At 45.7% G+C, this 25,313-nt stretch overlaps 1 protein-coding gene across 1 annotated transcript in view; it reads left to right on the top strand.

Annotated features, from left to right (window-relative positions):
- RORA (RAR related orphan receptor A) overlaps nucleotides 1–25,313 on the top strand; it is a gene marked incomplete at its 5' end in the record, with an annotated part of 250,994 nt that overhangs the window by 207,930 nt on the left and 17,751 nt on the right. The window contains one exon of the mRNA XM_026052806.1: nucleotides 24,115–24,200. Coding sequence (XP_025908591.1) covers nucleotides 24,115–24,200 — 86 coding nt within the window. The remainder of the gene's footprint in view (nucleotides 1–24,114; nucleotides 24,201–25,313) is intronic.

Genomic DNA, 25,313 nt, shown 5'->3' with positions numbered 1-25,313 from the left:
CATCTTAATCTGAATTTATACATATTATCATATGTATATATGTATAATTTGCATGTGATTATACATGCTTATGTATGTGTGAGAGAGGCTCATCCAAACTCAGGTTCCTTGGCTCTGCTGTAGTTGCAGTGGCGACCAAATGCTCTGTCAGACCTTCCCCTTCCCCTCGGGAACAGCTCGTCCAAACTGTGAACTTGCTCTCGCAGGGGAGAAGCGAACGCTGCCCTGTGTGTGTGTCAGGGCAGGTGCCAGCGAGGGGTGCTGGAAAGTTGGGATTGGAGCAGCTCCCAGCCCAGCTGCAGATTCCCTTTCGAAGGGACTGGCAGCGCATGCAGAAGGGCCCGGGGGTTGCCCCTGGGTGACGAGAGAACCCTCCTCTGGTTTGAAATTAAAAGCACACAGGAGGAATTTTTTAAAGCTTTAATACTTCACTTAAGTCTTCTTGGGTGCTGATTATTAGATGAAGAGCTCTGTGTTGCGTTTCATGAACAGCTTTGTACTTGTTATTTCCAATTTCCCTGAACTTGCATTTGTGTGATGGTAACGTGTATTTTCCATTTATCTGTGGGAAGCATAATCCATATTGGAAAATCCTTTTCTTTTCATACTAACCACTTTTTATGGAATGTTTGCATCTCTTTCCCCTCTCCCAGCATGGTCGAGGCTTTTGGGACCGGGTGGCTATAGCTGGTTCTCAGTTACCGTTTAGGAAGGCGCCTAGTGCACATACCCATGGGCCCAGCTTGCCAGTGGCTCAGCTGGTTTACAAAACAGTGTCACCTCCAGACTTGATCTGGGAGCTGGGTGAATTTGACACGTGTGTGGTAGCAGGGGAGGGTGATTCCAGGGGCTCTGTTCCGTTCAGACTTCCTTGCCCCGGTCCCAGCTCTGTCGCCTTTCCCTCCTGCGCTCGTGTCGCCGGCCGCACTCGCTCGGTCGTCCCTCGCTGTTCAAAGCTCTCTCAGAAGTCACTGCYTGAATGTGGCCTCTCTTTGAATGCTAGTTAAAGTTAAAAGGAACATCTGCCCGCACAGTAATCGCACTGTAAAAAAATATGTTTCTCTGTCACTGAAATATGGTTCTTTGTGAAACTCGAACAGGCTGCTAATAGAAACCTGTCACCATTTCCACAGGCTCCCCGGAGCTTCGCAGCTAATCAAATAAATGTTTTGATTCAAACCCTCTTTGGCCTCGTTCCCCTTCGCCCGGTTTCTGCTTGTGCGCAGACCTCTGCAGGGCGCTGTGCTCGCTGAGCGTCGYGCCAGCCGCTCGCTGCCCCGCGCGGGGTGGAACGGCCCGCGCTGCGCCCTGGGACCACCCTGCAGCCCGGCCTGGGCATCCATGGAGCCCTTGGTACTCGGGTTTCTGAACACTGCGTTCTGAAATCACTGCGGGTGAACTAAAAGACAGACTACAACAACTCAATTTATTTTTTCCTGTATTAAAATCTTATGAATGGCTGTGTCCTTACAGGTGCTTGTTTCCTGATTTGTGCTTTGTTAAAAAACATATTTTTCYATAGCGGCTGTTGGCAGTGCTGTGAAGTGGGGCAGTGCCACACACGTATCGGTTGCCTGATTGAATGCCCTGYAGAATCTCATTGTCATTTTACTTCGAAACGACACTTGATCATCCTGGCCGCGCTGGAGGCGAGGCGAGACCCACGGGCCGCGCGTTTGTTTAGGCTGCTGCTTTATTGAGCTGTTTGGGAAGGGTGCCTGGCCGTCGCTGGAACTGCGTGAGTCACCGCTTGTCCCTCGCTCCTTCCCACCTCCCTGGGCGAGCAGCCTCCCGGCCCGCGGCCTCGCGGCGCTGGGGGAGCCGGCGCTGCACAGGGAGGCTGCTTGCCCCATGGCCACGTTGGAGCCGCAGCCCCTTTCTCCCCATTCCTCAGACAGCTGCTCCCGGCCTGGCTCGGTTTATTTTTTGTCTCTGGCAAAGTGACTGTGAAAGACTGTGGGAATGTATCAAGAGAGGTCCCACCTAGGAGTGGCAAGGCCTGCGCCTCCCCGCCGCTCTCGTGGGGTGACACGTGGGCGGCGCCTCACTTTGAGGATCCCAGCATCAGATAAGGGCCTGGAGGCCTCGGCTTGCACAGCCTCCCTCGAACTGCTCCCCGCAGCTGCAGGAGACCTTTACATTTGGGGGCTAAGGATGAAAGTTGCAGCCCAGTTTGGTGGTGCTTGTTTTCCAGTGCCTCTTGCTCAGGCAGCTGCACGCGTAGTTACACACATAGTATGGACTGTTTCTCCAGATTAGGACTATATTTCTGCCTGGAATAATTATTTGGCTCTTCTCTGCTGCCTTCACTTGCAGTATAAGAGTGTATTGGTCAAAGACTTCCCGACCACTAAGCTTGGGGAGGTGAGCGCAGAAAAGCCGAGCGTTGAGAGCGGAGCTGCTGGCTCTGTGAGCTGCCTGAGACCGRAGCCGCATCAGCCTCTTCCCCATCCCAAAACGTGCCCAGGACTGCATGAGCGGGCATGGGAAAGCCAGGATGGTTAACTGCTCACTGCCCCTCTTCCAGCAGGGAAGGGGGAAGGACCGGCTGTGCTTTCTTCCTTCACATAACTTTGTGCAGAGTGTGGAGCTACGTCTGTGCCATAGGAAAGGAATGATGTCCATTAGTTGGTCATGAAATTCCAGGCAGCCTTATTTTATTTATGAATAAATTTAATAACAATATTTATGCATGCTGGCTTCAGATGTCCCTAATGTTGCAACAGGGCTTTGGATGGATTAATTGTGTCACCTATAGACAAACAGAGACTGCAACGACGGCGCTTGCGTGAGGCTGGACGCGGAGCAGTAGTTGGTTATGCGTATGGTGTTGCTCATACACTTGCACCTCAGCGAAAAGTTAATGTTCTTGGGTTAGAAATGAAGCAAGTGGCCTCGCTGCTGCTCTGCAGCAATGAGAAATGCAGTTTCCAGCACTGGATTATGCCCTTAAAATCAAAGGCAGAAATGAATGTTTAGTTCCTGTAATCACTAAGCTGCTGTGTTGCGAAGGGAACTAGAAATCCTTGGCATGGGTTCTAGGCAGTAACTTGCTGTAGCATTTTTGTGCCAGTTTCATCTGTTATTTGAAAGTGTGTCTTAGCTCGGAAATCGCACAGCCACATTTCAGTGGCTCCTGAAAACTCTAATTGCCAACTTGGTAAAAAAATTGCTCTTGTTTATGTCTTGTAAGATTAACTTTTGGAATCGGTATTAGCTGGAAAAGGAATTGAGCTTGAATGGTTTTGATACTTCCCTGTTAAACAAATTATGTGACGGTGAGGTGCTGTGAGTTTAGGAAGTAAAAAACATCGGGGTCATGTTTGTTGGTTTGCTTTTCTCCTTTGAGCCGCCTTTGTCGGGGTAGCGGCACACTCAGTAGGAATTTCCAATCCCATTTCCAGTCTCTTCCTCGTTTGTGCAGTATGAACATTAAGATTTTGTTTGTACTTGAGTTTGGTGCTTGTGTGGTGTTTGGAAATGAGAATATGGAGTTATTTGTGAGGTTCAGTCTGTGTTCTGAGTCCAGACTAGATGCTGGAGCCTATAAAACCCAGGAAAGCGCTTCCCAGCACCGTGCCCTTTCCTTCCAAACATGGGGCAATGGACAGAGGATTTGCAGAATGCCCTCTACCTCCTCCRGCAACTTCTGCATGAGGATTTGTGGAAAACATTTAGTGCATCCAACGTGAACATTTAGTGCATTCCAAACTTTCTAAGTATTCCATATTTTTTTTAAATTTGGTTACATTTTGTCAACAAGAAATACAAAAATTGTGCTTAAAACTTACCATGGGACGTTTCATTTGAAACAAAGCTGGAATGTTAGAAATCCACAGTGTTGTATGAAATCCCTACAGTGCCATGTTACCAAGAAATATATGGTCTTTAAAAAGATTTTAATGGGATTTATTAAACTCGGTTTTCTTGAATTGTTTGCAGATCTTGTTGTTGCCAGAGGAATGTACCCTTTTCCTTTGCCAGGGCTGCCAGACAGAGCCCTCTGACTATCTCTCTTTTTATCTRTAGGATTGTCTATAGCATTAATTAGGGAACTCTTTGAAAAACCGGCTTTCACAAGCTAATTTATGCACYGAACATCACCAGGGATGCGTCTTACCTGTTTCACAAGCAGGGAACTGAAGCACAGCCTGAGAGCCTTGGCTCGGGCCACACAAGAAGCCTGTGTCACAGCCAGGAATCAACAGATTCGTATTTCACTGCCTAACCACAAGGCTTCAGAAAATAGGAAGCTGCAGCGCGGCGGCTGGTGCTCGAGGCTGCAGCTTGCAGGGCGCTGCGCTGGCTGCGCGGGCGCTGCGGCCGTGAGCGGGGCCCCTGCGGTGCCGGGCAGCCTCGCCGCTCCCCGCCACCCTTCTCCCTGGCACCTGCCACCAGAGGAGCTGTCCCCTGCCTCAGAGGACAGGAAGGGTGGCCTCGCTGTGCCCTCTCTCCAGGCAATTTTAGAGTGGGCAACCTGAGGTTTCAGGATTGTGGGGTTGATATTCCGACTTCAAAGCCTTCTTCAGTGGATTCTTGCTTGCCTTGGTTTTTTTTTCTCCCATTTTTTTCCATGTTTGTTTTCTAATGCGTGCTCTGTAAGCGAGCAAGGACATAAATAGCTCTTGAGACATAATAAGCTCAGTAAGATGTGAAATCCTGTTTACCTGTTGAAGTATTTATATGGCTTCTATTCCTGTTAGTGCACCCCGGCACCATGCAGTATTGAATGAACTCTCGCCGACGGGGACGCTCTCTGGTGTCGGCTGCATTGCAGAGCTGCTCAGCCATTTAACTGCTGGGGCTCTGACGAGCCCCCCACCTCTTGGCAGAAGATAGGCCCACGTGAGTCTGTCACAGCAGGTGACTTGCCCCGGCTGTCACGCAGGATGCTCGTGGTGGCACTGGGGCTTGAAGTCACATCTTCTCATCCTGTATCAGCGTGAGAGGAAGCAGCGTTTCTCCTCCTCCTCTYATAGATGCTAGCCTAATGTGGTCTAGAAGCTGAGGACAACTTTCCACTATGAGGAGGACAAGCCTCAGAAACAGCCTCATGGGAATTGGGGTGGATTTCACATCACTTGATGACTTTATGCACATGATAGTGATACTGTGAGAAGAGGTCACTGGTGCTTAAGGGCTCCATCCAGAACCTGCCTGGTCTGAAGCTGCCATCACTTAACAGCATTCGTAAAGTAAATTCTGAGTAAACTGTTACTTGCCAAGCTTGTATTTCTGTGTGCCTAAAATTTCTCTTAATTGATCCTGGAAGCCCCGTGTTCGTAGAGCCTTTTGTTTGTTTTGATTCAGCAAGCAGGTGAGAGAGACTTTGTGTCATGTGTCTGTGTGCAGAGTCTCTCTTAAGGCCAGCAATTTGGGGGCCGGGCATATGAGGAAAGGGTTGGGATACAGTTCAGTCCTGCATTCTGTAGCGCTCAAATAATACATTGGTTGAATATCCTTCCACAGTGCAATAGTTTTGCATATGCAAAAGCCACCTCCCAATTCCTTGTGACATAAAGTTTCTGATTAAAATTAGGTCATAGCTATTTAATTGTTCAGTTGTCCACCCACAAGAGAGCTGCAGAGAACTCTTTCAATTCCTTGCAATCAAGTAAGTAGCAGTTACTCTCGTTTATCCTCCAAGGAAATAGTCCAGCAGAAATAATATGTTGATTCCCTCGCCCCTCCCTGGCACTAATCTCRCCTCTCTCCTAGCTACCTACTGGCTTGGCCTTCAGCACCGAGTATCCGAGCGCCATTATTTTCAGCCATTAATTTTCAACTTACAACACTTGGGTGATGTAAGAAAGTGTTGTCCCCATTTTATAGCTGAGGAATTGACACATCAAGTAAGTGACTTATCCAAAGTTTCACAGCAATATTGGACACAGAAACTAACACCTTCCTCGTAGAATATTTTGTTTCTTGGAAAACCAACATGTGTTCCTTCTCCTGCTCTCTGCTACCGTGTTTCTCCATTTTTTTGGTTTATCAGCATTGCCCTTTCATTCGCCAGCCGCTTTAACTTCYTATAAGTGGCAGTGCCAAGCAAACCCCCCTGCCTTGCGCAGGCATAAGCGGCATCGCTGCGCTCCTGCGGGCAGTCGAATGGGGAAATTCTGTTTTCTAACTCTGAAACTCTGTTCAGGTTAATCGCCCAGGAGCTGCCTTTGGAGCGGAGCCGCTTCCCTCCCCTGGCTGGCGGAGGGCGGCCAGCGCAAGCAGTGCTTGTGGAGCTAATGGGGAAGAAAGAGGCTCCCGGGAATGGAGACAGTCGGAGCCAAGTTCGGGTCCAGTTTCCTTGTTCTTTTGGGCATGGATTGCATTCTCTGAGCTCTTCCTGTGCCATAGAGCCTTCCCAAGCAGGGCCAAGGGAGAGCAGAGGCGTCTGGCGCAGGGAAGGCTTTGGAAGCCCAAAGCTCCCCTCGTGCTGACGGTTGTGGAGGTTGCCCACGAGATGAGTTTTTCTTGTGTGGCTGCTCTCATTAAAAATGTATAACTCCRTGTAAGCCATTTCTGCCTGAAATTAAACCATTTCTGAGATGTAAATGCAAACAGGGAAGAGCACTATTACAAAGCTACGTATGTTGATAAAGGGAATTACGTAATTCAAGTGTTGCAGCCTAATAACACATCTTACCTTATGTCACGTTAACTTGAGTGAGGCCATATTACTGTGCCTTTTACTGTGAGTAGTTCTGGAGAAAACAACACGTTGGAACTGTGTGCCTGGCTTTTCGTCTCTGGCATGTTATTTTCCAGGAGGTTCCTGCTCCATCTTGCTTGGGGAGAGTCGAGGATGTCTTGGTTTGCTCAGTGCTCTCTCCGAAGCTCAGAGTGCTGGGGCTGTCGAGCTGAGGTGCCTTGAGCTTTCAGCACGGAGCCCCTGTTGAATCCTGTGCTCCCTGTGAGCGGGGGGAGCCCAGATGCATGATGCTGCCTTTGCCCTGGCTACATCAGAGGTCTGAAAAAAGCTAAGCAGGATCTTGGCATGCTAATAACTTGGGTGTGATGACTAACTAGGATGACAATTACATTGGGAAGGGACACGAGAGAAGTATTTTTCTTATATAAGGGGTTGCTACAGAGGAGCACAAAGTGTTTTCTTTCACACCTGCTGTTGGTTTGCGCTGGTTGCAYGTCCCCACCTGAGCCACCTTGTGACCTGCTAAAACAACCCTGCCGCCAAAGCCAGGCTTTGCTGCCCTTGCGGCTGGACCCAGGTCACCATCCCCACTCGCCACACACACTTCTCTGTTCTGCTTTATCTTCTGGCTGTAGGAGGAGGCCTTGTGGGAGGGTGGCAGTGTGTTAGAGATGGTCCCCAATGCCATATACTTCATTGAGCAAAAGAGCCCTGGCCTGCATCAACTGCAGCCACAACCCCTATTCAAACCCAGTCATCTCAGAAGTGTTTTGTTTCTCTATATTCGTTTTGTTTGTGTTCAGGCCTTGCTCAAAGGCTCAAGATGTGGACATAAATCAGTCTGATTTTTTTTTCTCCTCCTCTGATGAATACAGATTGTAGCAGAATGGCACAGCCACTTTGTATAGTAGGAACCTAACAAAAAACAGATTTTAGTCGCTAAGTCCTTTGAAGGAGGCAGTGTTAGCAGTTATGAAATAGGCTAGACATTGGTGTAAGACTTACAAAATAATTACAGGCTTCCTAAAGTAGTGCAGTGTGAGTAATTGCAGGTTTAAAAATGTTATTACGATTGGTAGTTTATACCGAAACCTCATGTTGCTCTTTGAAACCAGCGCACACAACTGTCCCTGTGCTGCTGCCGCTGCTTGCCATGCCGTGCAGCAGAATGCAGCCCCGCTGCCTTGTGCAGCAGCAGCAACTCGTCGTGCASGTTGGCACAGAACAGAGCCCTAATTGCCCCAGGGCCCGGGGCTCGGCCTGCTGGACATCAATGGGCTTCCACTGCAGTGCTGCTTTTCGCCCCTTGAGGATCTGGATCGGCYGCTGCTTTCTATTCCCAGCCTTGTGAAGGGCACTGGTGTGTTCAGAATAGGCAGCCGCGGCGGTGGCGGAGGTGGCCAGCTCCACACAGGGCCAAGAGCTAAAGCAGCAAAACTGTTATTTTTATCCGAGGATTTCAATTTACTCTGTCAATTATTCGTATTGACTGATCTGGTGCAACAGGAAAATCATGTGTGGGGTCATCTTGTTGTGGTTTTAATTTCCTATGTCTGTAGTTATCTAATCCTCTCAGTGTGAGCAAGCATGATTAGTATTTATTTCTGTTCTGTGTGCCAGTGCCCTGGGCCAGGTTCTGCACTAAATCCAAAGTGACTCTGCTACTTAATTGGCATTAACTTATGCTGCAACAATATAAATAAAGACTTATACTTTCTGTACAAAGTGCCCACACCCCTCAAACATTTATTTCTTCTACATGGATTCTACCCAGATGTTAAGGCTCRTCAAATATCTGTTTTGGTTTTGTTTTGGAGTTCTTTATAACCAGGCTCCCAAGTGGCACTCAGAGAAGCGAAGGCCCAGGATGGAGCTGGGTGCTCGTGGCTGCTGAGACACAGGCAGTGGCTCCAGCTGCCCGACTTTTTGCGAAGTTGCTCAAGGAAGAACAGCAGCCGCCTCTCTGGAGAGTCAAGTACCAAAAGAACAGTAATTCTTCACTTTGTCAAATGGTTTTTACAACAATTTGGAATGTGGCGCTCGGTTAGAGCTGCTTATTTTGCTTATGAATGTGCCATTCAGCAGCAGAGAAATGTTAGGCCGGAGCTGAGGCAACAATCCTTCTTTGTGCAGCTTTTTCCTTTGCGTTCGTTCGCCCTGCTCCAGCCCGGGGCTGGCTCCCCCGCATCCCTCTGGCTCCCCTTGTCCCCGATGGCTTTGCATAGGCACCGTTTTGCTACAAACTTTTTATAGGGAGGAGGAACATGGAAGCTCTTGTTGAACATTTGGGTTCTTTACCAAGGACACAATAGTAACTGACTGGTTACAGGACTTTAAAATAGCATTCTGCTAAAAAAGTGACCATTTCAAGTTGCCTGGTGTTGGTTCTTGTCTTTCTTAAAGTGTATTTAGAAGCTGAGCATGAAAAGCAAGGTCAAGAAGAGCAATGGGAAGGACTGTATTAAAAGGGTTGAGAGCTGCTTTTCTTCGTTTTAAGTAAATTACTGCATGCCTGCCTTCACCTCTGGTTACAAAGTTGTGGTCCTGTCCTGTCAGAGTGAATGCATTTTATGCATTCACTAAATGTATTAGATTTTCCTTGGATAAAGAAGGTTACCATAATACAGCTACTATTTCTGTTCATCTGTCAAGCATCCTTGGTTTTAGGAAGCATAACTCAAATGCTTTCCTTACTTGCCTTGTTCTTCCCTTTTGTGCCATGGAGCCTTAGCCTGTAGTGTTAACTACATGAAGCAAGTTGTTGATTTTGGTTTTTTTTGGTTTTTTTTTTTCAGTCTATCTGATGCATTTAGCAATAGTTAATCCCATAATCTCTGTATTCTGTGATTTCCTATTTATACTCATGAAGCTCATGTTTTTCCCAGTTCTGTGGGGTCTAGGATTAGTATAGGATTATCTGCTCTTTATTTGTACTTCCAGACTTGTTTAAAAAAAGACTGCCAGCATTCACTGTTTGTCTTTGTTAGTTGGCCATTTTGTGAATTTGTGGCTTTTATAAGAGAAGGTAATAAGTATTATTCAGACTGATGTTGACTGTAGGCCTGTCTTTGTTAGCTTCGTTTTCAGTACTAGGTTTTCAGCTTTCTCTTTTCTATTACTACTTTTATATTTATTTGACTAAAATCAAGGAAACTTACTTATCATGTGGCCAGGAGATGCAGCACAGTGTGAAACATGGCAAGCTGAGGTGAGGTGAAGCTTTCCTGGAGCTTTGTGCCTGAGAACCGTCCTGCGCTATCGAGATAACACGGTACCGCTTCASACTCCAATGGCCTCCTGGCACAGCACTCTGCAGGAATGCTTTTATTGTCCCTAGGTGCAAAATCATATTAGATAAGTTGTGATACAATCTGCTGGCATTGCCAGGTGAGCCTCTGTTGACATATCAGACTTTCTTWGCGGTGCAGCTTAGATGACAACCTGGAGGAAGGTTGAGAGCGGCAGCCGCCCCAGCGGGGAAGCCGCAGCCGAGCTCGGGATGCTGCGGTGCCTGGGTCCTGTGCTCCGTGCAGGGCTCTGAGGAGGGGAGCTGTTTTGCTTTGTGCTGCTTGCCCTTCTGTTGGGAAGGAGCAGGATTGCAAAGATAATGGGTGAAGCACTAGAGCATTCATGGCAATAATTTCTAAGAGTTGGAGATAAATAGGCAGGCTAAGTTGAAGACTTATCTGGGTGGAGATATTAGCATTTTGAATACTCTTTGCACAGATGCAGTTATCACTTAATTAACTTTACTTTAGGGAACACTAGAAAATCTCTCCACAGCCGTAAAGGAAAGATTTTTGCACTTAGTCCGTAATGGCCCTGTTCTGCTGTAAAGGAAAGTGAGGTTATTATCCTAATGGTGTCACATTGGTGGCGGCAGCGAAAGCCACGGATCTGCCGCTGCACAAGTTCAGGCGGGAGCATCAGCATCTTTTTCTCCCTTTCTCTGTGTTGCCATGAGTCAGGTCATCAGCGTGAGTCACAGCTGCCACCTCGCTTCTCCCTCACTGCGGGCAAGGAGCCGAGCAGGGCTGAGGGAGAGGGAGCTGCCGCTGCTGCTGCCGCTGCTGCTGCGCGGGGCAGCGCCGGCTCCGAGCGCCCGCGCTCGCCTCGGCCCTTCCRCCGCGCGCTGAGGCCGGAGGGCAATTCTGCATGCAGGGCCGCGGCAATTTGTGATACAAATTGGCTTGTAATTGCCGGCTCCCCTGAGAGCGAGCGCCATGAGCAGCTCCCCGCTGCGCGCCGCCGCCGCTCTGTTTGCCTCGCTGGGCCCTGCCACCCTCCTGTCACGATCCGCGTGTCACCCGGGCAAGCAGACAAGCAACATAGGAACTAGTGGAGGACTCGTTTATTCACGGGTTTCAGTCTTTCATCAGCCTGAAAAAAGAGCATTATTCTGCATTTTAAATGATCTTGTGTGTGTGAAGAGGGCCGGTGGTAATTGCGCGAGGGTGCAGCGGGCAGCCCCCCCGGCCGGTCTGCGTGCCGCCCACCGCGGGCAGCGCGACYGGTGCGTGCGGGCATGGGGAGAGGCCACGCTCAGGAGCGCCCCGCCGAGCCGGGCGCTCGGGCTCGCGCAGCCCCCGCGCCTGCAGCTCCCTCCGCGGGCACCGCCGCTAGCTCTTTGTTTGCTTTGCAGTCATTATTTTTAAATTTGCTATCTAAGCATGTGAGGGTTTTATTGGTATTATTCCTTCAACAGTAATATTGGTTACTCCTGGTGCTGTTTGAAAGCTTATTTTTTTTGCATTTGTTCAAGTGAGATTTGGCTTAAAGAGAAATCATTAAAGGGAAAAGAATTAGTAAATCAAACCATTCCCTTCCCTTGTCTAACCCCTAGTTTTTCTAACCTCAAATAAGTACATGAAAGGGGTTTAACAACTTTAAATTGGATTCTGGAATGTCAGATGACTCTAATAGCCTTTGTACACAAATAACAACAGCAGAGCTGATTATTATTTCTGGGCTCTGGGATGCACTTATGTAATCATTAATCTTGGCACTTCTTTATCTCCTGCAGATTAGGAGGCCACTGTCATTTTGAAGACTGCCATTAAGTAGACTTTTGTTAGTGTTTAAATATGTGAAGCTTAACTTTAAGCTGCCTTGGTGTACATAATGCAGGTATCCTGTATGAGGAGCGGAGTAATGCAGGAAGTTTCGGTCACATCTCTGCTGCTGTAGGGCAAGACCTTACCATGCTTTTATGCAAAATATTTGTTAAACGGCATCTGAAAATGCTTTGGAAGCTTTTTAAGTGCAAATCTTAATATATCTATTTGAAACAGCAAGCAAAATGTGTTTTATCTGCTACCTTTCAGTTGTCTTTATCATTGAGAGGCATGAAATTAAATGCTATGAAATGAGTAGGCAAAACAAAGGGTTTTATGGGGGTCAGAACAGCTCATGTAATTACAGCAAAGGAAGATGTTTCACTAGACCTTTTTTAATTAGAAGCTTGAGATTTTCTAAAACATTTTTGTGAGCAGCGACGTTTTTCCACTCATGATCTTCATCAGAACAGGGGGATGGTTTTCAAACCCTGAGCAAAGCAAATACAGACATCCGGAGGATATGAAGAGCTACAGAGAGCCGAGTTCAAGGAGATGGCATGGGAATGCTTGTTGAGCAGCATTATAGATGCGTGGCTTGAAGAAAGCACTGAAAAATAAGCTCCCTCTCTGGAGGGAAAATAACATGTTTCTGAGATTGCTCAGTAGACAGATGGTGGTTTTATTTTGTTGTGAGCTACAGCCGATCAAATTTCCGTGTGCGCTGGTAGGGCTGGGTGTGCGGCCCGCACGGTTGTGATGGCGAAGCTGGACAGTGCCTCTGTTTTCCACTGCCCGGGGTCTCGTTGCAGGCAGCGCCCGTAGCAGTGGTGGGGCCTGCGCCTGCTCCACGGGACTGCCCCGAGGAGAGGCACAAGCCAGGGAGCAGCTTCCTTGGAGAGGAAAACGGATGCGTTCGGGAGCAACTCAGCCCTGGCCGGGGAGCTGCCTCATGTCCTGTTACTGAGCGAAGGAGATGTGGGCCGTATCCAAACGGGTCAGAAAAAGAGTTATAAATCCATGACGGTGTCTGCACTTTCTGCTGTCTGCAATATGTGCTGGGAAGTGTGCAACAGTTGCGAAGCACCGAGGGGTTCTGGTTTCAATGAGATTTTCTTCTTTTTGATGGAGAAAGCATAGGTGTAATCAGCACATTTTGTGCTCCTCCCCCCTTGCCCAAGCTGGGTGGTAGCTGAGACTGTGTCAGCTGAGGAGGCGCCTTCCTCTCGAGCAGGGTCCCTCGTTGGCTGTGATGCTCTAAGGAGAGGGTACCCCAGAGCAGAGGCAATGSAGAAGAGCGCTGGCTGGGTGAGCGTCCCCGGGCGAGCCAGAGCTGGGGCTTCAGCTCGTCCTGTCGGCCTGCGCGCTCCGGTTTGGTCTTGAGGAGATGTGCTTTTAATAGCTGGCCATCACAGCAGTTGTTCTCAGAAGCAGAACTGGCTTCGCAGAATAAATTCTCAGTATTGCTTGCCCCGAGGAAGCAGCAAGGGGGTGTTGGAGGCAGTTGAAAACAGAGCGGGAGGAGCTGAAAGGTTTCTCACTGTTSAGCGTCCTGAAGTTGTTTTGGGTTGTTGTTGTTCGTCTCTGAGATGAATCACCTGAAAATGAAAATTTAAACTAGACATCTAGAGCGCACCTTTGTGAGAAGCTAATGATTCCACTTGGCATACAGCATCAAAGGAAGATTTTTTTAATGACATCAAATTCATGCACAGCCAAAAAGCAAATGAAAATATTTTTAAAATGCAGACTAGTCTCTTCATAACGATGAAGTTTCTAGTTTGGGTAAAACACTTTTTTTTTTTTTTCTGCTGATTTTTCTTCTAGAAGTGAATGCTGGGTTTTGGTGGTGGTTGTTGTTGTTGTTTTCTTCAAAATATAAGCTCTCTTGTAAGGAAGTGGCTTCTGCACCAGCCATTTTGTCTGGCTTTTACCTTTATCATACCAAGTACCATTTCTCTGTACGTGCAGTGATACATCCTGCTATGTCTGCAGAGGCTAAACCCATATTAATATTTTTGCAGCCTGGCAAAACTGCAAGACAAAGCTGAATCACGACAAAACACTTTGTTTGAAAAGGCGCTCTCACCTTATGGGGTTCCCTTCTGCTTTGCTTTATCTGCTGGATTCTTTCCATATTCCCTTTTCCATCTGATTGTTGCCATCTCTGGGGAAATTACCATTCCACTGGAACATGACTTGGCCAAATAGCAATTTATGCACTTTGTGAAAGAGAAAATCTGGAGGTGATGGGTTGTTAATCAGCAACAGCCTTCCAAAAGCAGCAGCATGCAGGAGCGCGGAGCTGCGGGCCGGAGAGGAGCGGAGCTGCCGTGTTACCCGCCTCGACCTCGCGTCCCTTGAACAACTCAGGAGCCCATCACCTTGTTAATGAATTTAGTTGAAATTATTAATAATTCTGACACTGTGTTGCAATGTGATTAGCTTTCCCAGGTGCTTTTTAATCAAGTAACTGTAGGTGTCGTTTGATTTGCACCAGCAGAGCCACTAATAAGACCGTTGCACTAAGATGTGATTTTGCAAATGGATAGCATGGGTGTACATGGCTTATTTTAACAGAATTACATGACTCAGTTTTGTATTATTTGAAWGTCTGCAGAATCTATGTGTGCCCTTTTACTGCTCTTCTAAAAAGCTAGTAGAAGGGTCCTTCCATATTCAAAACTAGTGGAACTTAGCTCGCAACTAATTTCATCTCATAATCTTACATACRATTTTAACGTTAGACCTTTTTAATGGGGACTAAAATAATTGCTTTCCAAGTATTAATAATTTAAGACTATTTTCTCTCAGTGAAAAAAATGAAAACGTGTTGTTTGGGGATGTGCTACTTAAAACTGTCTTGCTGAACAGTTTCTCAGAATTGACAAGTGGTTCATAACTTCTTGTTTTCTCACTGCAAGCAAATAAAAACGTGGAAATACTCCCATGAACAAGTACATTTAATTGAGGAAAAAAGCTAGTAGGATAGTGTTGGAGTCAGTCTTCAAATTGCCAGTTCTGACACTTGATAGCAGGAAATCTCCTATAAAAAGTGGCTTCTGTATGTTAAGCCTTGGAAACAAGCATCAGAGGTAATTTGATTTTTGCTCTCAAAGTCAGCATTATTAAGGGACCTTCTTTATTAAGAGCTGATGTGTATTAGGGTCTTCCAGAGGAATGGGAAGTTGAACAGAAATACAAATACATTTTAAGGTTTTCAGTGCAGTTTTTTGTTTTGTTTTGAGCGAGTTTTTTGGCTTTTTTGGTAGGGAGGAGAGAATACAATTATTCTTGTATTTTGAACAAGTCCTGTAACTTGTCCAAATAGTTGTAGGAAATGAATTTACTCTAGATTATGTTGTCATGCAAATTTCCCTGTGTTTTCCTCTCTGTTATTAGAAAGAAACAAAAGCCCAACATAGAAAGGAATAGGAAATCAGCCTGGATTTGCTGCTTCAAATATCAGAGAAAAAGAAGTTGCAGTGACTACCAGAACCCCCAGCGTGTCTGAGTGCATAAGGGCATTTTCAGCGCCTCAAGGTTCACGTGCACCTTGATCTGCTAGCTCACTCCTTTTTTCTTTTTCCATTTTCTTTTTTTGATGGATAGCATGGACCAGCTTGTTTTAGCAGCAGAGCAGCCTGGTTCGGATGATAGGAGCTGTTCTTATATCCCTGCTGCATACACGTCTCCTCCCGGGTGCCCAAGGTTGCTGGTTATATGTAGGAAGAAATTAGTGATGAGGAAGCTGCAGTGGGTCCTGTAGGGATGCTGTGAGACTCCACGGCACAGGCTGCCCAAGGCAGGAGCTGCCCCTGGCTGAACCCACCGGGTAGTGAAGCAGGAAAAGCCATCAGGGCGACCAGTGCCTGTCGTAGCAGCTCTCACCTGCCGTTCTCCCAAAATGAGTTATTTCTGTGTTTCTTTCCAGAGCAGTATTTTATAGCTGTGTAATTAAACTTATAAACTTTGTTTCTAGAAGTGAGAGGGCGAAGCTGTKAGAAAACGGCCGAGCGGAGCCCAGTGCTGGAGCGCAGCTCTGAGCTGCGCCGAGGAAGCGCTCGAGAAGGCGGGAGGAGCAGGGCAGCTCTGGAGGTGTTCGCGCTCCAGAGGTCGAAGGTACAAGCCAGTTTCTTGGGTCACAAGACCAAAGTGAAAGACTTAGCCCTGAGTACCAGGCACCTAAGATAGCAGTAGCGAGGTAGAGATAAAGATTATCCTGCTTACATAGATGGAGAAAATGAGACACAYGCTTGTGTCCGGGCTCCCGCAGCAAATCGTCACTCGAATGAGGATTAAAGGATCTATTTTTTGACATGCAATCCAGAGCTTCAATTAGAAAGTGTGTTATACTTCATTAAGGAGAATCACATCAATCAGTATCGATGTGTTTCCTCTTTTCCTTTCTCCGTTTAATGTGACAAGTCACAATCTTATGGGACAAAACTGGTGTTCTGTTAAATTTGGAAGTCTTTGGCCGTATTGAAGTAATCGTAACAGTCTTATAATGCTTTGACTTCAAAATGCAGAGCACATTGCATAGAAACACTTCTTTATTCTTTTTCTCTTCTTGCTYTTTGCTGTTAGTTTTGGTTAATATATCTTGTTATGGTTCTAGGGATGTTTGTAGTGTGTATTGTGACTGGTGAATGAAGTTTTTCTCCTGCTACAGCGATGGAATTTGTAATCAACGTTGATGCTTAGGTTTTCCAAGATGTTATCATATCCTCAAAGGAGTTAATCTCACCTATCTTGCTACACTCTGCCTTTCAGTGCATATTTCATCTATCCAAATTATCTGTTCTTAAATTAAGTTCATGCAAGCAGCAACAAAGCTGGAGTTTTCAGAGCTCTCTAGATCTGCCAAACTGGGCACATTTGTCATACACCATGGGAGAGATTTTCCAAAGAAAAGCATTTCTGTGCTCTTGAACAAGGCAGTGTGGCTGCATGTGGCCGTCCTGTTTATTTTCAGCCTGGGCTTGTAGTTCAGTTGTTTGATGATATATTTTGGTCTGTGGTATGGTTTCATAATGTGACCGTAGTCCCAAGCTGCAATTGTTTTCGCTTGTCATTCCTGCAGCAAGGCAAATCATTGGGTTTTCAACTGCTAATTACAGTGCTGCCTTTTTTTTCCTCAAAAGTACAAGGAAAAAAAATCCTCCTATTACTCGGTGATGTTGAGATATTAAATGGCATTGTTGGGTCAAAAAAAATKGAGATGGACTATATCTGGACCGATAAGGGTAAGAATAAAGGCAAGACAGTGGAGAGATACTAAACCGTAGTATAGAAGCAAAATAAAAATCACTTGGAGCTACAAACCTGGGAGAGAGGGATGAAACATTCACCCTTCGAGTACATGGGAAAACCCAAAACCATTTTCACTGTCTTCATGCTCCTAAACAGTTGCAGAAATTGTAGATTGTTCGTATAGGSATCTATTTTATTTTTTCCTTATACATTTTAAGAATATTATGATATTTTATTAAAGCTTTTTAGCAACTTTTCATTTGAATACAACATTAAAAAATATCCATGGAGCTCTCACCACAACAACTTAGTTACAGAAAAGTTGTGCACATTAGAGAATCCAAAACATTTTCCATATCGTCTATAACATCTTTCATTATGACTTCAAATGTCTTCATTGGAGCCAGTGCTTAATGTACTGTCAAAGTTTACATTCTTTAAATTAAGATTTGTGTAAGAAATTTTCTGGTTTAAAACAGAACGATAGTCATAAACTAGCGTGACCCTGGCAGGAGAATATGAGCACTGTTTCCTTTGACATGTCCAAATTAATGCCAGGGGTTGACAGGGTTGTTTTATTTCCAGAAGTTGGTTTTGCAAGGCCCACAAGAGGGGCTCAGCTSCTTGTTCCATACTGTTCATCGTGCATTTAAGTTAGTGTTTAAGTCGAGCGCTCCAGCGATGTGGAGGGCTGCGCACAGTCTCCCCTGGGGAAGAGGGACTCCGCGGGGCCCATCCTGCCATTGCAGCATTTCTGCCYGGTGTGTTTGAGGTGTTGTTCATACTTTAGTTTTAATTAATACTTTGTTGGCTGTGTTCGTTTCTACTCCACCCATAACGCCCACGAACTTCAAAGGATTCGTACCAACACAGGTATTTAGTATTTATTAGTATTTAGTATTAATATTTATTTTATTTTGTTATTAGTGTGATTTCCTAAGGAAATAAGGCTTGGGGAGGTTGTTTGTGTTTGGTTTTCAGCCCATCAACCCAATCCTCTTCATTTCCAGAGCAATTTCTGACAGTGCTGGTCAGTTCTAGCCAAGCTCAAGAGCCTTTAAGCTGCCTCAGAGATGAGTTCCTGCAAGTTCCATGAAAACTGAGAAGCCCAGAAGAGATCCAGCTCATGCTCCATTGAGGGCTTTTGCTCAGCATGAGCACAGCTATTGACACAAGACTTGATAAAGGCAACAAAGATGCCACCAATGTCCCAGCYGCCTGTAAGGACCCTTGAAAAGCCAGCCCTGAGACACAAATCTGGGGGTGCCCGGCRTTCCTCGGCCCCCTCGGGCGGTGGGTGCTGAGCTGTTCTGCTCTGCAAGCCAGCAGGGCTGCTCAGGGCACCGGTGCTGTGGGGCCGGCACCGTGCGTGGAACAGCAGAGCCATTCGCCCGYGCTGGGTGTAGCCGAATGGAGCTCGTCTCAATGAGCTCCTGCTCCAAGTGGTGACTGTGTGCTCTAAAAATGCCTCCGAATGCTAACAGCCAGATGTCAGCCTTAGAAGTATGYGGGCTTTAACTATTTTAATATATAAGAGTGGACAGATGGTCACTTAACACAGCATGGTAATGGAATGGGTAGAGCGGTGCTGCCGCTAGCTTTTAGTTCTGTGAAATTGCAGTGTTTGGGAGCTGCAGGTGTTTGGAAGCAAGTAATTTGCAGACAGCTCAAATTACTTAGGGTACATGACAGAGCAAATTATTTAGGTAATGAAGCTGAAAATGCAGGAAGATTAGAATATTATATAGTAAAATCGTTCCTTGTTAATTCAGTTTGTGATCAGATATTATGTTGCTTTAAATACCACATTACATGCAGTACCCTTGTTTGAGTCAATGAATATGTATGAATATGTCAGTGAATATGTATGCCTCCTAATTTAATCAATATACTTGCAAACAGCAGTAGCGATGATGTCTGGCACAAATTGCATCCCCTCAGAAGCAGGTTAGCTCAATTTGTGTGTGGATCGTGTTTAGCTCAAAGCCCTTCTGCATTAGCTGCCAAGTACTGTGTGCCRTGCGGAGGGGAGAGCAGCTCCAGGGAACTGAATTTGGGCAAATCTTGGAGTGGAAGAAGGGATGATTTCCTGGGCCGCCACCCTGGGATGCAGGAGGTCCCAGTTCCTGTCCTGACTGCAGAACAGCTTGCAGAGCTGCCTTGGGGAAACTCTACAGCTCAACTAKCAGTTTTGGATATGCTGCTTTCCCTCCAGATCAGCTAGGTGAGGATAGGACAGGCAGCGCCCGTGTAGGTTTGCAGGATTAGAGACCAGACTTGCGCACCGCTTAACATCTGCCTAAGTCCATCCTTGTGGAGTAGGAGTGTGCAGAGCTGGAATTCCCTGCTGTGGGTGCTGGGAGGGTGCTGCACAGGGGCTGCGCGGGGATGTGCTCGGCAGGACAGCGCGGGTCGCTGCAGGGCAGCRCCACGACGTGCTACACAGCACCCGCTCCATGCGGTTTGAATCCAGCAGAGGTTTGAATCCAGCAGTATTAACAGGAGGATTCACCCAGCCTTCACCTTCRGCAGGTTAGGCTGGTAATTTGGGTAGCATTGGGTTCCTTCTCTGGTCAGGGAAGAGGAGGCATCTGCTCCCAAGGCTTCATCTCGCTTGTCGTTGGATGGGCTGAAACACGCTCTGCAACTGCTCGTCTGTCTGCTTCTTCTTGCCTCCTTTCACTGGAGAAGCAGACAGGACAATTAACTTCAGCTAGTTACCCAACTTGGAGATAGCTAGAGCCAGCCAGGTGAGCCTCAGCTCAAGCACAGGAATGGCACCAACTTCTGCTCCATGAGTTTTTGCCTAAGAAACTGGAGATGAACCAAGGAACCTTGCTTTATGTGACTGTACTGCGCCTTGTCCTGACAGGAATCTATGCCCAGGGTAACAGAACTAAGAAAGGAATGATTATAATGAGCTTGCATAGAGTTTTGTTTTATTTTACAAATACAGAGTTTGGTTACTTTCTTCCTCTCCTGCTCAAACTAGACAAGGAATAAAACAGCATTTCAATTAATGCAGACATTAATAAAAAGGGAGAGGCTACCTGGAAGGGTTGATTTGGAGAGGAACAGTGCTAGAGACAGGCAAGGCCAGTGAAACTGCCCCGAATTTGGGGAAAGGAGTTCCCCTAATGCCCTCCTGGAGCAGGAGGGAAGAAGGGCTTTCTCTCTGAGGGATGCCAGCAAAAGATGGTGGTTTGTGCTCTGTCTCGTTGTCTGGTAGGCAAGGACAGCAGGAGTTAGGCGGGGACAGGCATGTCATTTAAGCATCGCAGAGCCACTGAAGAAAACTGTCCAATGGATGGAGGGATAAGGGTAGTCAGTGCACCAAGGATGGTCAGTGCACCAAGTGCTAATTTTTCAATATGACATACATGGGCTCAAGTTGCTGTACCATGCTATTTTGAGCAGGCTGGACATTCTCACAGTTTTGCAGACATAATACGGGGATAATACAGCATTAAGGCCTCCAAAAGGTGCATTTCTTGAGGGCTACCAGACGTTCCAGGACTCATAAGAGCTCCATGTTAAGTATCGCATGCGGAGAGCCGTGGGTGCCTAGATGTTGCTGCCCTGAGCTTAGCCCGCTCAGGTTGAGCTTAGCCTRCTCGTGGTTGACACGGGCTCCCAGCACTGCTGGCCTGTACCGCTCACCTCTTCTTCACAGGAGTCACTGTTTCTGTAGCGACTTGTCCCAGTCGAGGTGGATCTCAGTGTTGACATCCATGTTTGTCCCTCTGGGAGGTTTCTTTGGGCTTTTATTCCTATCCCTTGCTGCCTTTGGCATGGGATACCCCTGCTAATACTCTGGAGCACTGTGATTTCAGGGTGTGAAAGATTCTCAGGCCTTTAATGTGGAACTGAAGCTACATCTGTCACCTGGGTATCTGTAGCGGTTTCCAGGCAACCACAGGAGTTTATTTTTTATTCAATCCATATTTAAGAAATAATTTGTTCATGCATGAACCAGAATCAGCCTAAACAGTACCCCAGGAGACAGAAATTGTAAACTGTAATTTAGTCTAATTCTAGTCTAAAGCATGAATTACAGTATTTTGTATAATCTTGGAAAATATACTCTACAAATATATGTAAGCACAGAGTAGGTACAATTAATGTGAGCACGATAGGAAGCTCTAAGTAACTCTGGGAATGTGAGAAACCAAGCTGGAACATATTCTCGACATGTAAAAATATTTCCCACCTGTCTTGTTTGCATAAGAACAAGGTTTTAGCAAGTACATATTTGCATGTCAAAGTTAAAAGTGGGGAAAATATTTTCACCATCGTAAGAAAAATGCATAATCTTGGTACAGGCAATTTGCATTTAGTACGTGTAAAGTATCCAAGTCCTTTCATGCCGTATGGAAAGTGTATGAACTCGCGACAGCGATTCCATGTCAGTGAGTCAATCAGTGGCGGCAGCCGCGTACAGCAGTAATTGATCTGATGTCTCTCCGTGCATTAATTTATAACACAATTGGTCGTGGCAATCCCAAGCAATTTATGCTTCTGAGTTTCAGCCCACTGTGCCACATCTCTAAAGTGAAATGTTAAGTTGAAGTATTTGGTGCTGTGCACTAATTGAATTAAGTGCCTTGAAGATTTATTAAACTAGGAAATCTGGGGTTCTAAAATTATACCTAATTTGGTGCCGCTATTCATATATAGAAGGATCCGCAAATCCTGCCATAGCCAGAGCCTGTTTCTGTGTAGATTCTGTTTTAACGATAACGCACCCTGGAAAATGCACTGGGGACTAATTATTGCACCTTTTAGACTATTAGTAACCTAGCTGCGGGGCATCACTTTGAAGGGATGTTACATTCCTCCCGAAACAGTCTGCAGATGCCCTGTTGCTTAAGAAACAAGGACTGCATAGACAGGCTTCATGGGTGATTTAACTAATATGCTGAAGATTGTAGATAAACAAGATCCAATTATATCATTCCTATTCATAATAAGGCAGTAATTATGTGTATAAAAGTGAAATGTAAAAATATATTGCCATGTAGCTGTTCAGATGAGTCTTGTCGAAGGAGCTGGGGTAGGCTGGTGATTCACTCTAGCAGAATATCCTCATGTATTCGAGTAAGTGTTTATTGAAGAGGCAAATTTGGGAATTGATGGATCTATTCCTGAATCTGTCTACCAGATTTCTGTGTGAATTTGAACTTTAGGTTACATAAGCTTTGAATTTCTGGGAATTTCCATCTGTTCTTCAATGCATTAATGTAAAGTGGGGCTCACGCTGCCTTTCCTGCTCTGAAGCTTTGTTCGTAAACAAGTGCTGTACTTGGATGCTGTGGTAATAATTAATGCAGTAGTGCATTAATAAAGAAACATACACTTTATTTTTCCCTTTTATGATTTCACTTCCCACTCTATTATGTTAAATGTGTTAGCTGAGAGCAAAGAGAAATTAAAACGCCTTTTGGAGGACTGCAGGAAGAAGTATTTGCTCCCCTAAGTATCCTAAAGTGACCCTTTAATTTGAGCCTCCCRCTCTGTGGCTGCCAGGCAGGGGTGGGATTAACCGTGAGGAATGCGGAGCTCCCGGATGGAGTCGAGGCCCTCCTGTGCGCGGGGCCCTCCCGTGTGCAGGCGCTTGGAGAACTGCTCCTACGGAGGGTGGGCCAAGCAGCCGTTGAGCTACCGGGTGCTGCTGTCCTCAGCAGAGCCCTTACATTCCTGGGAGCAACTGGGAATTGCACATTACTGCTTTGCTCGCTGCATTTAACAGGATCCGGAGAGTATTTTCCAGTTGTACTTTTGCACAGTCACGTCAAGTTTCCTGATCTTGCAGTGTTGCCTGATCCTAGACTCTGGTGTTACGCTACTGGAAAACTGAGCGCACAGTAACACAGGGAGATACAACCAAGGCTACACGAATGCTTTTAGGAAGACATTAATACAATTTTATGTGTTGTCACAATCTGAGCAGCCATAAACTTAATGAAATAAAGGCTCTCTGAGGCAGTCGGGCATCTTGTGAATGGATTTAAGTCCCTTGCAGGAGATGAACTGAACTTCTGATTGTGAATGAGTCGCTCGTAAGAGACCCAGCAAGAGTCATGCTTGTCTTCCTGCCTAGAGTACCCATAGGGAAGGAAGATGGGCATAGCTTGAGCTAAGAAAATTGCTGTGTTTTCTTGGCCTCTTTTTGTTGTTCTTATTTATCTCATACATAGACTCACRCTTTGTGTGAGGTATATGCAGATATACATATGGGTGCATGTAGAATATGGCCTGCTGGGCTTTGGTATGGTAAAGCCTCAATGTGGTGCTGTGAGAGGGGACTTTGCTACCAAGATGCCTGTAGCCGCGTAGGTGACAGTAGCCGAAGTGTTCCTGACACGTGGCAGCCCTACTGCATCCCAGCCTTCAGGTGTGAGGCCACTGCTGTGCGGAGAGGCATGCAGAGGGCTCTGCCATACAGTAAGCTGGATTAAATAGGAGCATGTTATATACCTGTGGAGTTTAGGTTTAAAAAAAAAAAAATACTGCTCTCATGGTTCATATCTCTATGGCATTTTCCAGAATGTTTTCTCCTTTGCTTTTTGCAAGCTGAATACAGCACAGCCATGTTTTCTCCATCATTCACTCTGTGGGAGCTAATGCACAAATATGTACTGATAATTTGMTTACAATTTAGGTACGTGAAACTTGGATTTCCTATGTAAAAYAGTATTTACATCGCTTTCATCCTGACCTGTGCCGTGGACTGGATGGCATGTTTCTGTTTAAGGTGTTGCATTTGGTTAGCGTGCATTTTTAGGCAGGGCAAACTTTAAAAATGGCCCTTTATAAAATCACAGATGTGGAAGAAACCTTTTTGGCATCTTTTTAGCTCTTTGACCAAAATCAAAACTCTCCTTTTTGGCTTTGAAATGCTGATTTTAGCTTTCTTGTGGGTTCTTAAACACCTTCTCCAATGACCCATTTTAATAACCCAAAAGCTATTATATAACGAGCAGCCATAATTTAGTCCAAAGCTCTAGGGGACCCTCGGAGTTCAGCAATGAATAGTTAATGCAGTATAATGTTTAGCAGGTTATTAGTTTTCACTGTACAAATGCTGATCAGGGAATGCTTTTATAGGGTGTTTAAAAGAAAATGTAATTAACTGGTTGTGTGCTTCTGTTGCAGCTCAAATTGAAATTATTCCATGCAAGATCTGTGGAGACAAATCATCAGGAATCCATTATGGTGTCATTACGTGTGAAGGCTGCAAGGTAAGCGTCTCAAAAATTAAGTCTTAAAACATCCGCATTTGGCCTTCCGTTAGTCATTATTTGCCTTCACTTTTTAAAAAGCAAATATTGCAGGGAAATGAAATCAGTAGATTATGAAATCAGTTGGTAATTCTGAAGTACTATTATTCGGCTTTTAAATAGAGCATTTTTGTGACCGATCTCACCAACCCCAAACTTTTAGGACAGGCATTAAACGTCGTAGGGCTTGCAGCAGCGCGCTGTGTGCCCTGTCTCACTATGAATGAGCAGAAGAGGAGCAGAAACCACTTGCAGCAAGTCCCAAAGGATCTGCTCTGTGGATTCACTTGAGAGGGAATCTGCAGCTTTCTCCATTCTCCTACATTTTTTGGTTTTGTAAATTGCCAAGAAGCCAGTATTGAGATAAGGTGAGACTACTCAGACATTTTCACTTATAAACTGCTGCAGTTACACATCTATTTTACTTAGAAGATATAGAAGATAAAGCAGTATCTGCAGAAGATGTTGTTGTACAAATAGCATGTTACCGGTGTAAAAGCTGCTTGAGTCATCCTGTGAGTAGTGCATTTTCCTTGTACTGTCTCTTGCTGCTCTGGGAAGTTCAGACTTTTATTCTTTTTTCTGGATTTGTACCCTCACTCACTCTGATGTGCAAGGATTACATTACAAATATTAATATTTAGTTTATCTCTCACCACAGAGAGTTAAAGCAGACAATGCTAACACTAGCCCAGGGTGTGCTCTGAAGCTAATCACTCCTTTTTATCACCAGCACAGAATTACCACTCTAGCTTGGGAGTGACATGGTKTGCACATCTGTGCTGTACTTGTTGCTTTCCTCACAGAAGGACGTGTTGCAATTCAGTGCTGATAGCTTCTCTGCTACTGATCTACACTTCAGAATGGAAAGAAAAGGTTTTTATTGTTGGTTTTAGTCTGTTCTCCTGACGTGTGTGATAGTGCCTTCCATCTTCAAAAAATAACTTCTTTGCCTTCATATTCTTGAGATTTCCTTGGTGTTTTTCTGAAGAGGGTTTTTGCATTTTCCTTCTCGCATCTTCTCAGTCTCATGGTACAAAAGAAGCGAAAGGGTTAGAATGAACCAGGACTGCC

Source organism: Nothoprocta perdicaria, unplaced genomic scaffold (genome assembly GCF_003342845.1).
Source record: "Nothoprocta perdicaria isolate Ctin4 unplaced genomic scaffold, notPer1 scaffold_113, whole genome shotgun sequence".
NCBI classification, from domain to species: domain Eukaryota; kingdom Metazoa; phylum Chordata; class Aves; order Tinamiformes; family Tinamidae; genus Nothoprocta; species Nothoprocta perdicaria.
The sequence above is the reverse complement of the archived record's forward strand: the minus strand, read 5'-3'. Positions and strand labels throughout refer to the sequence as shown.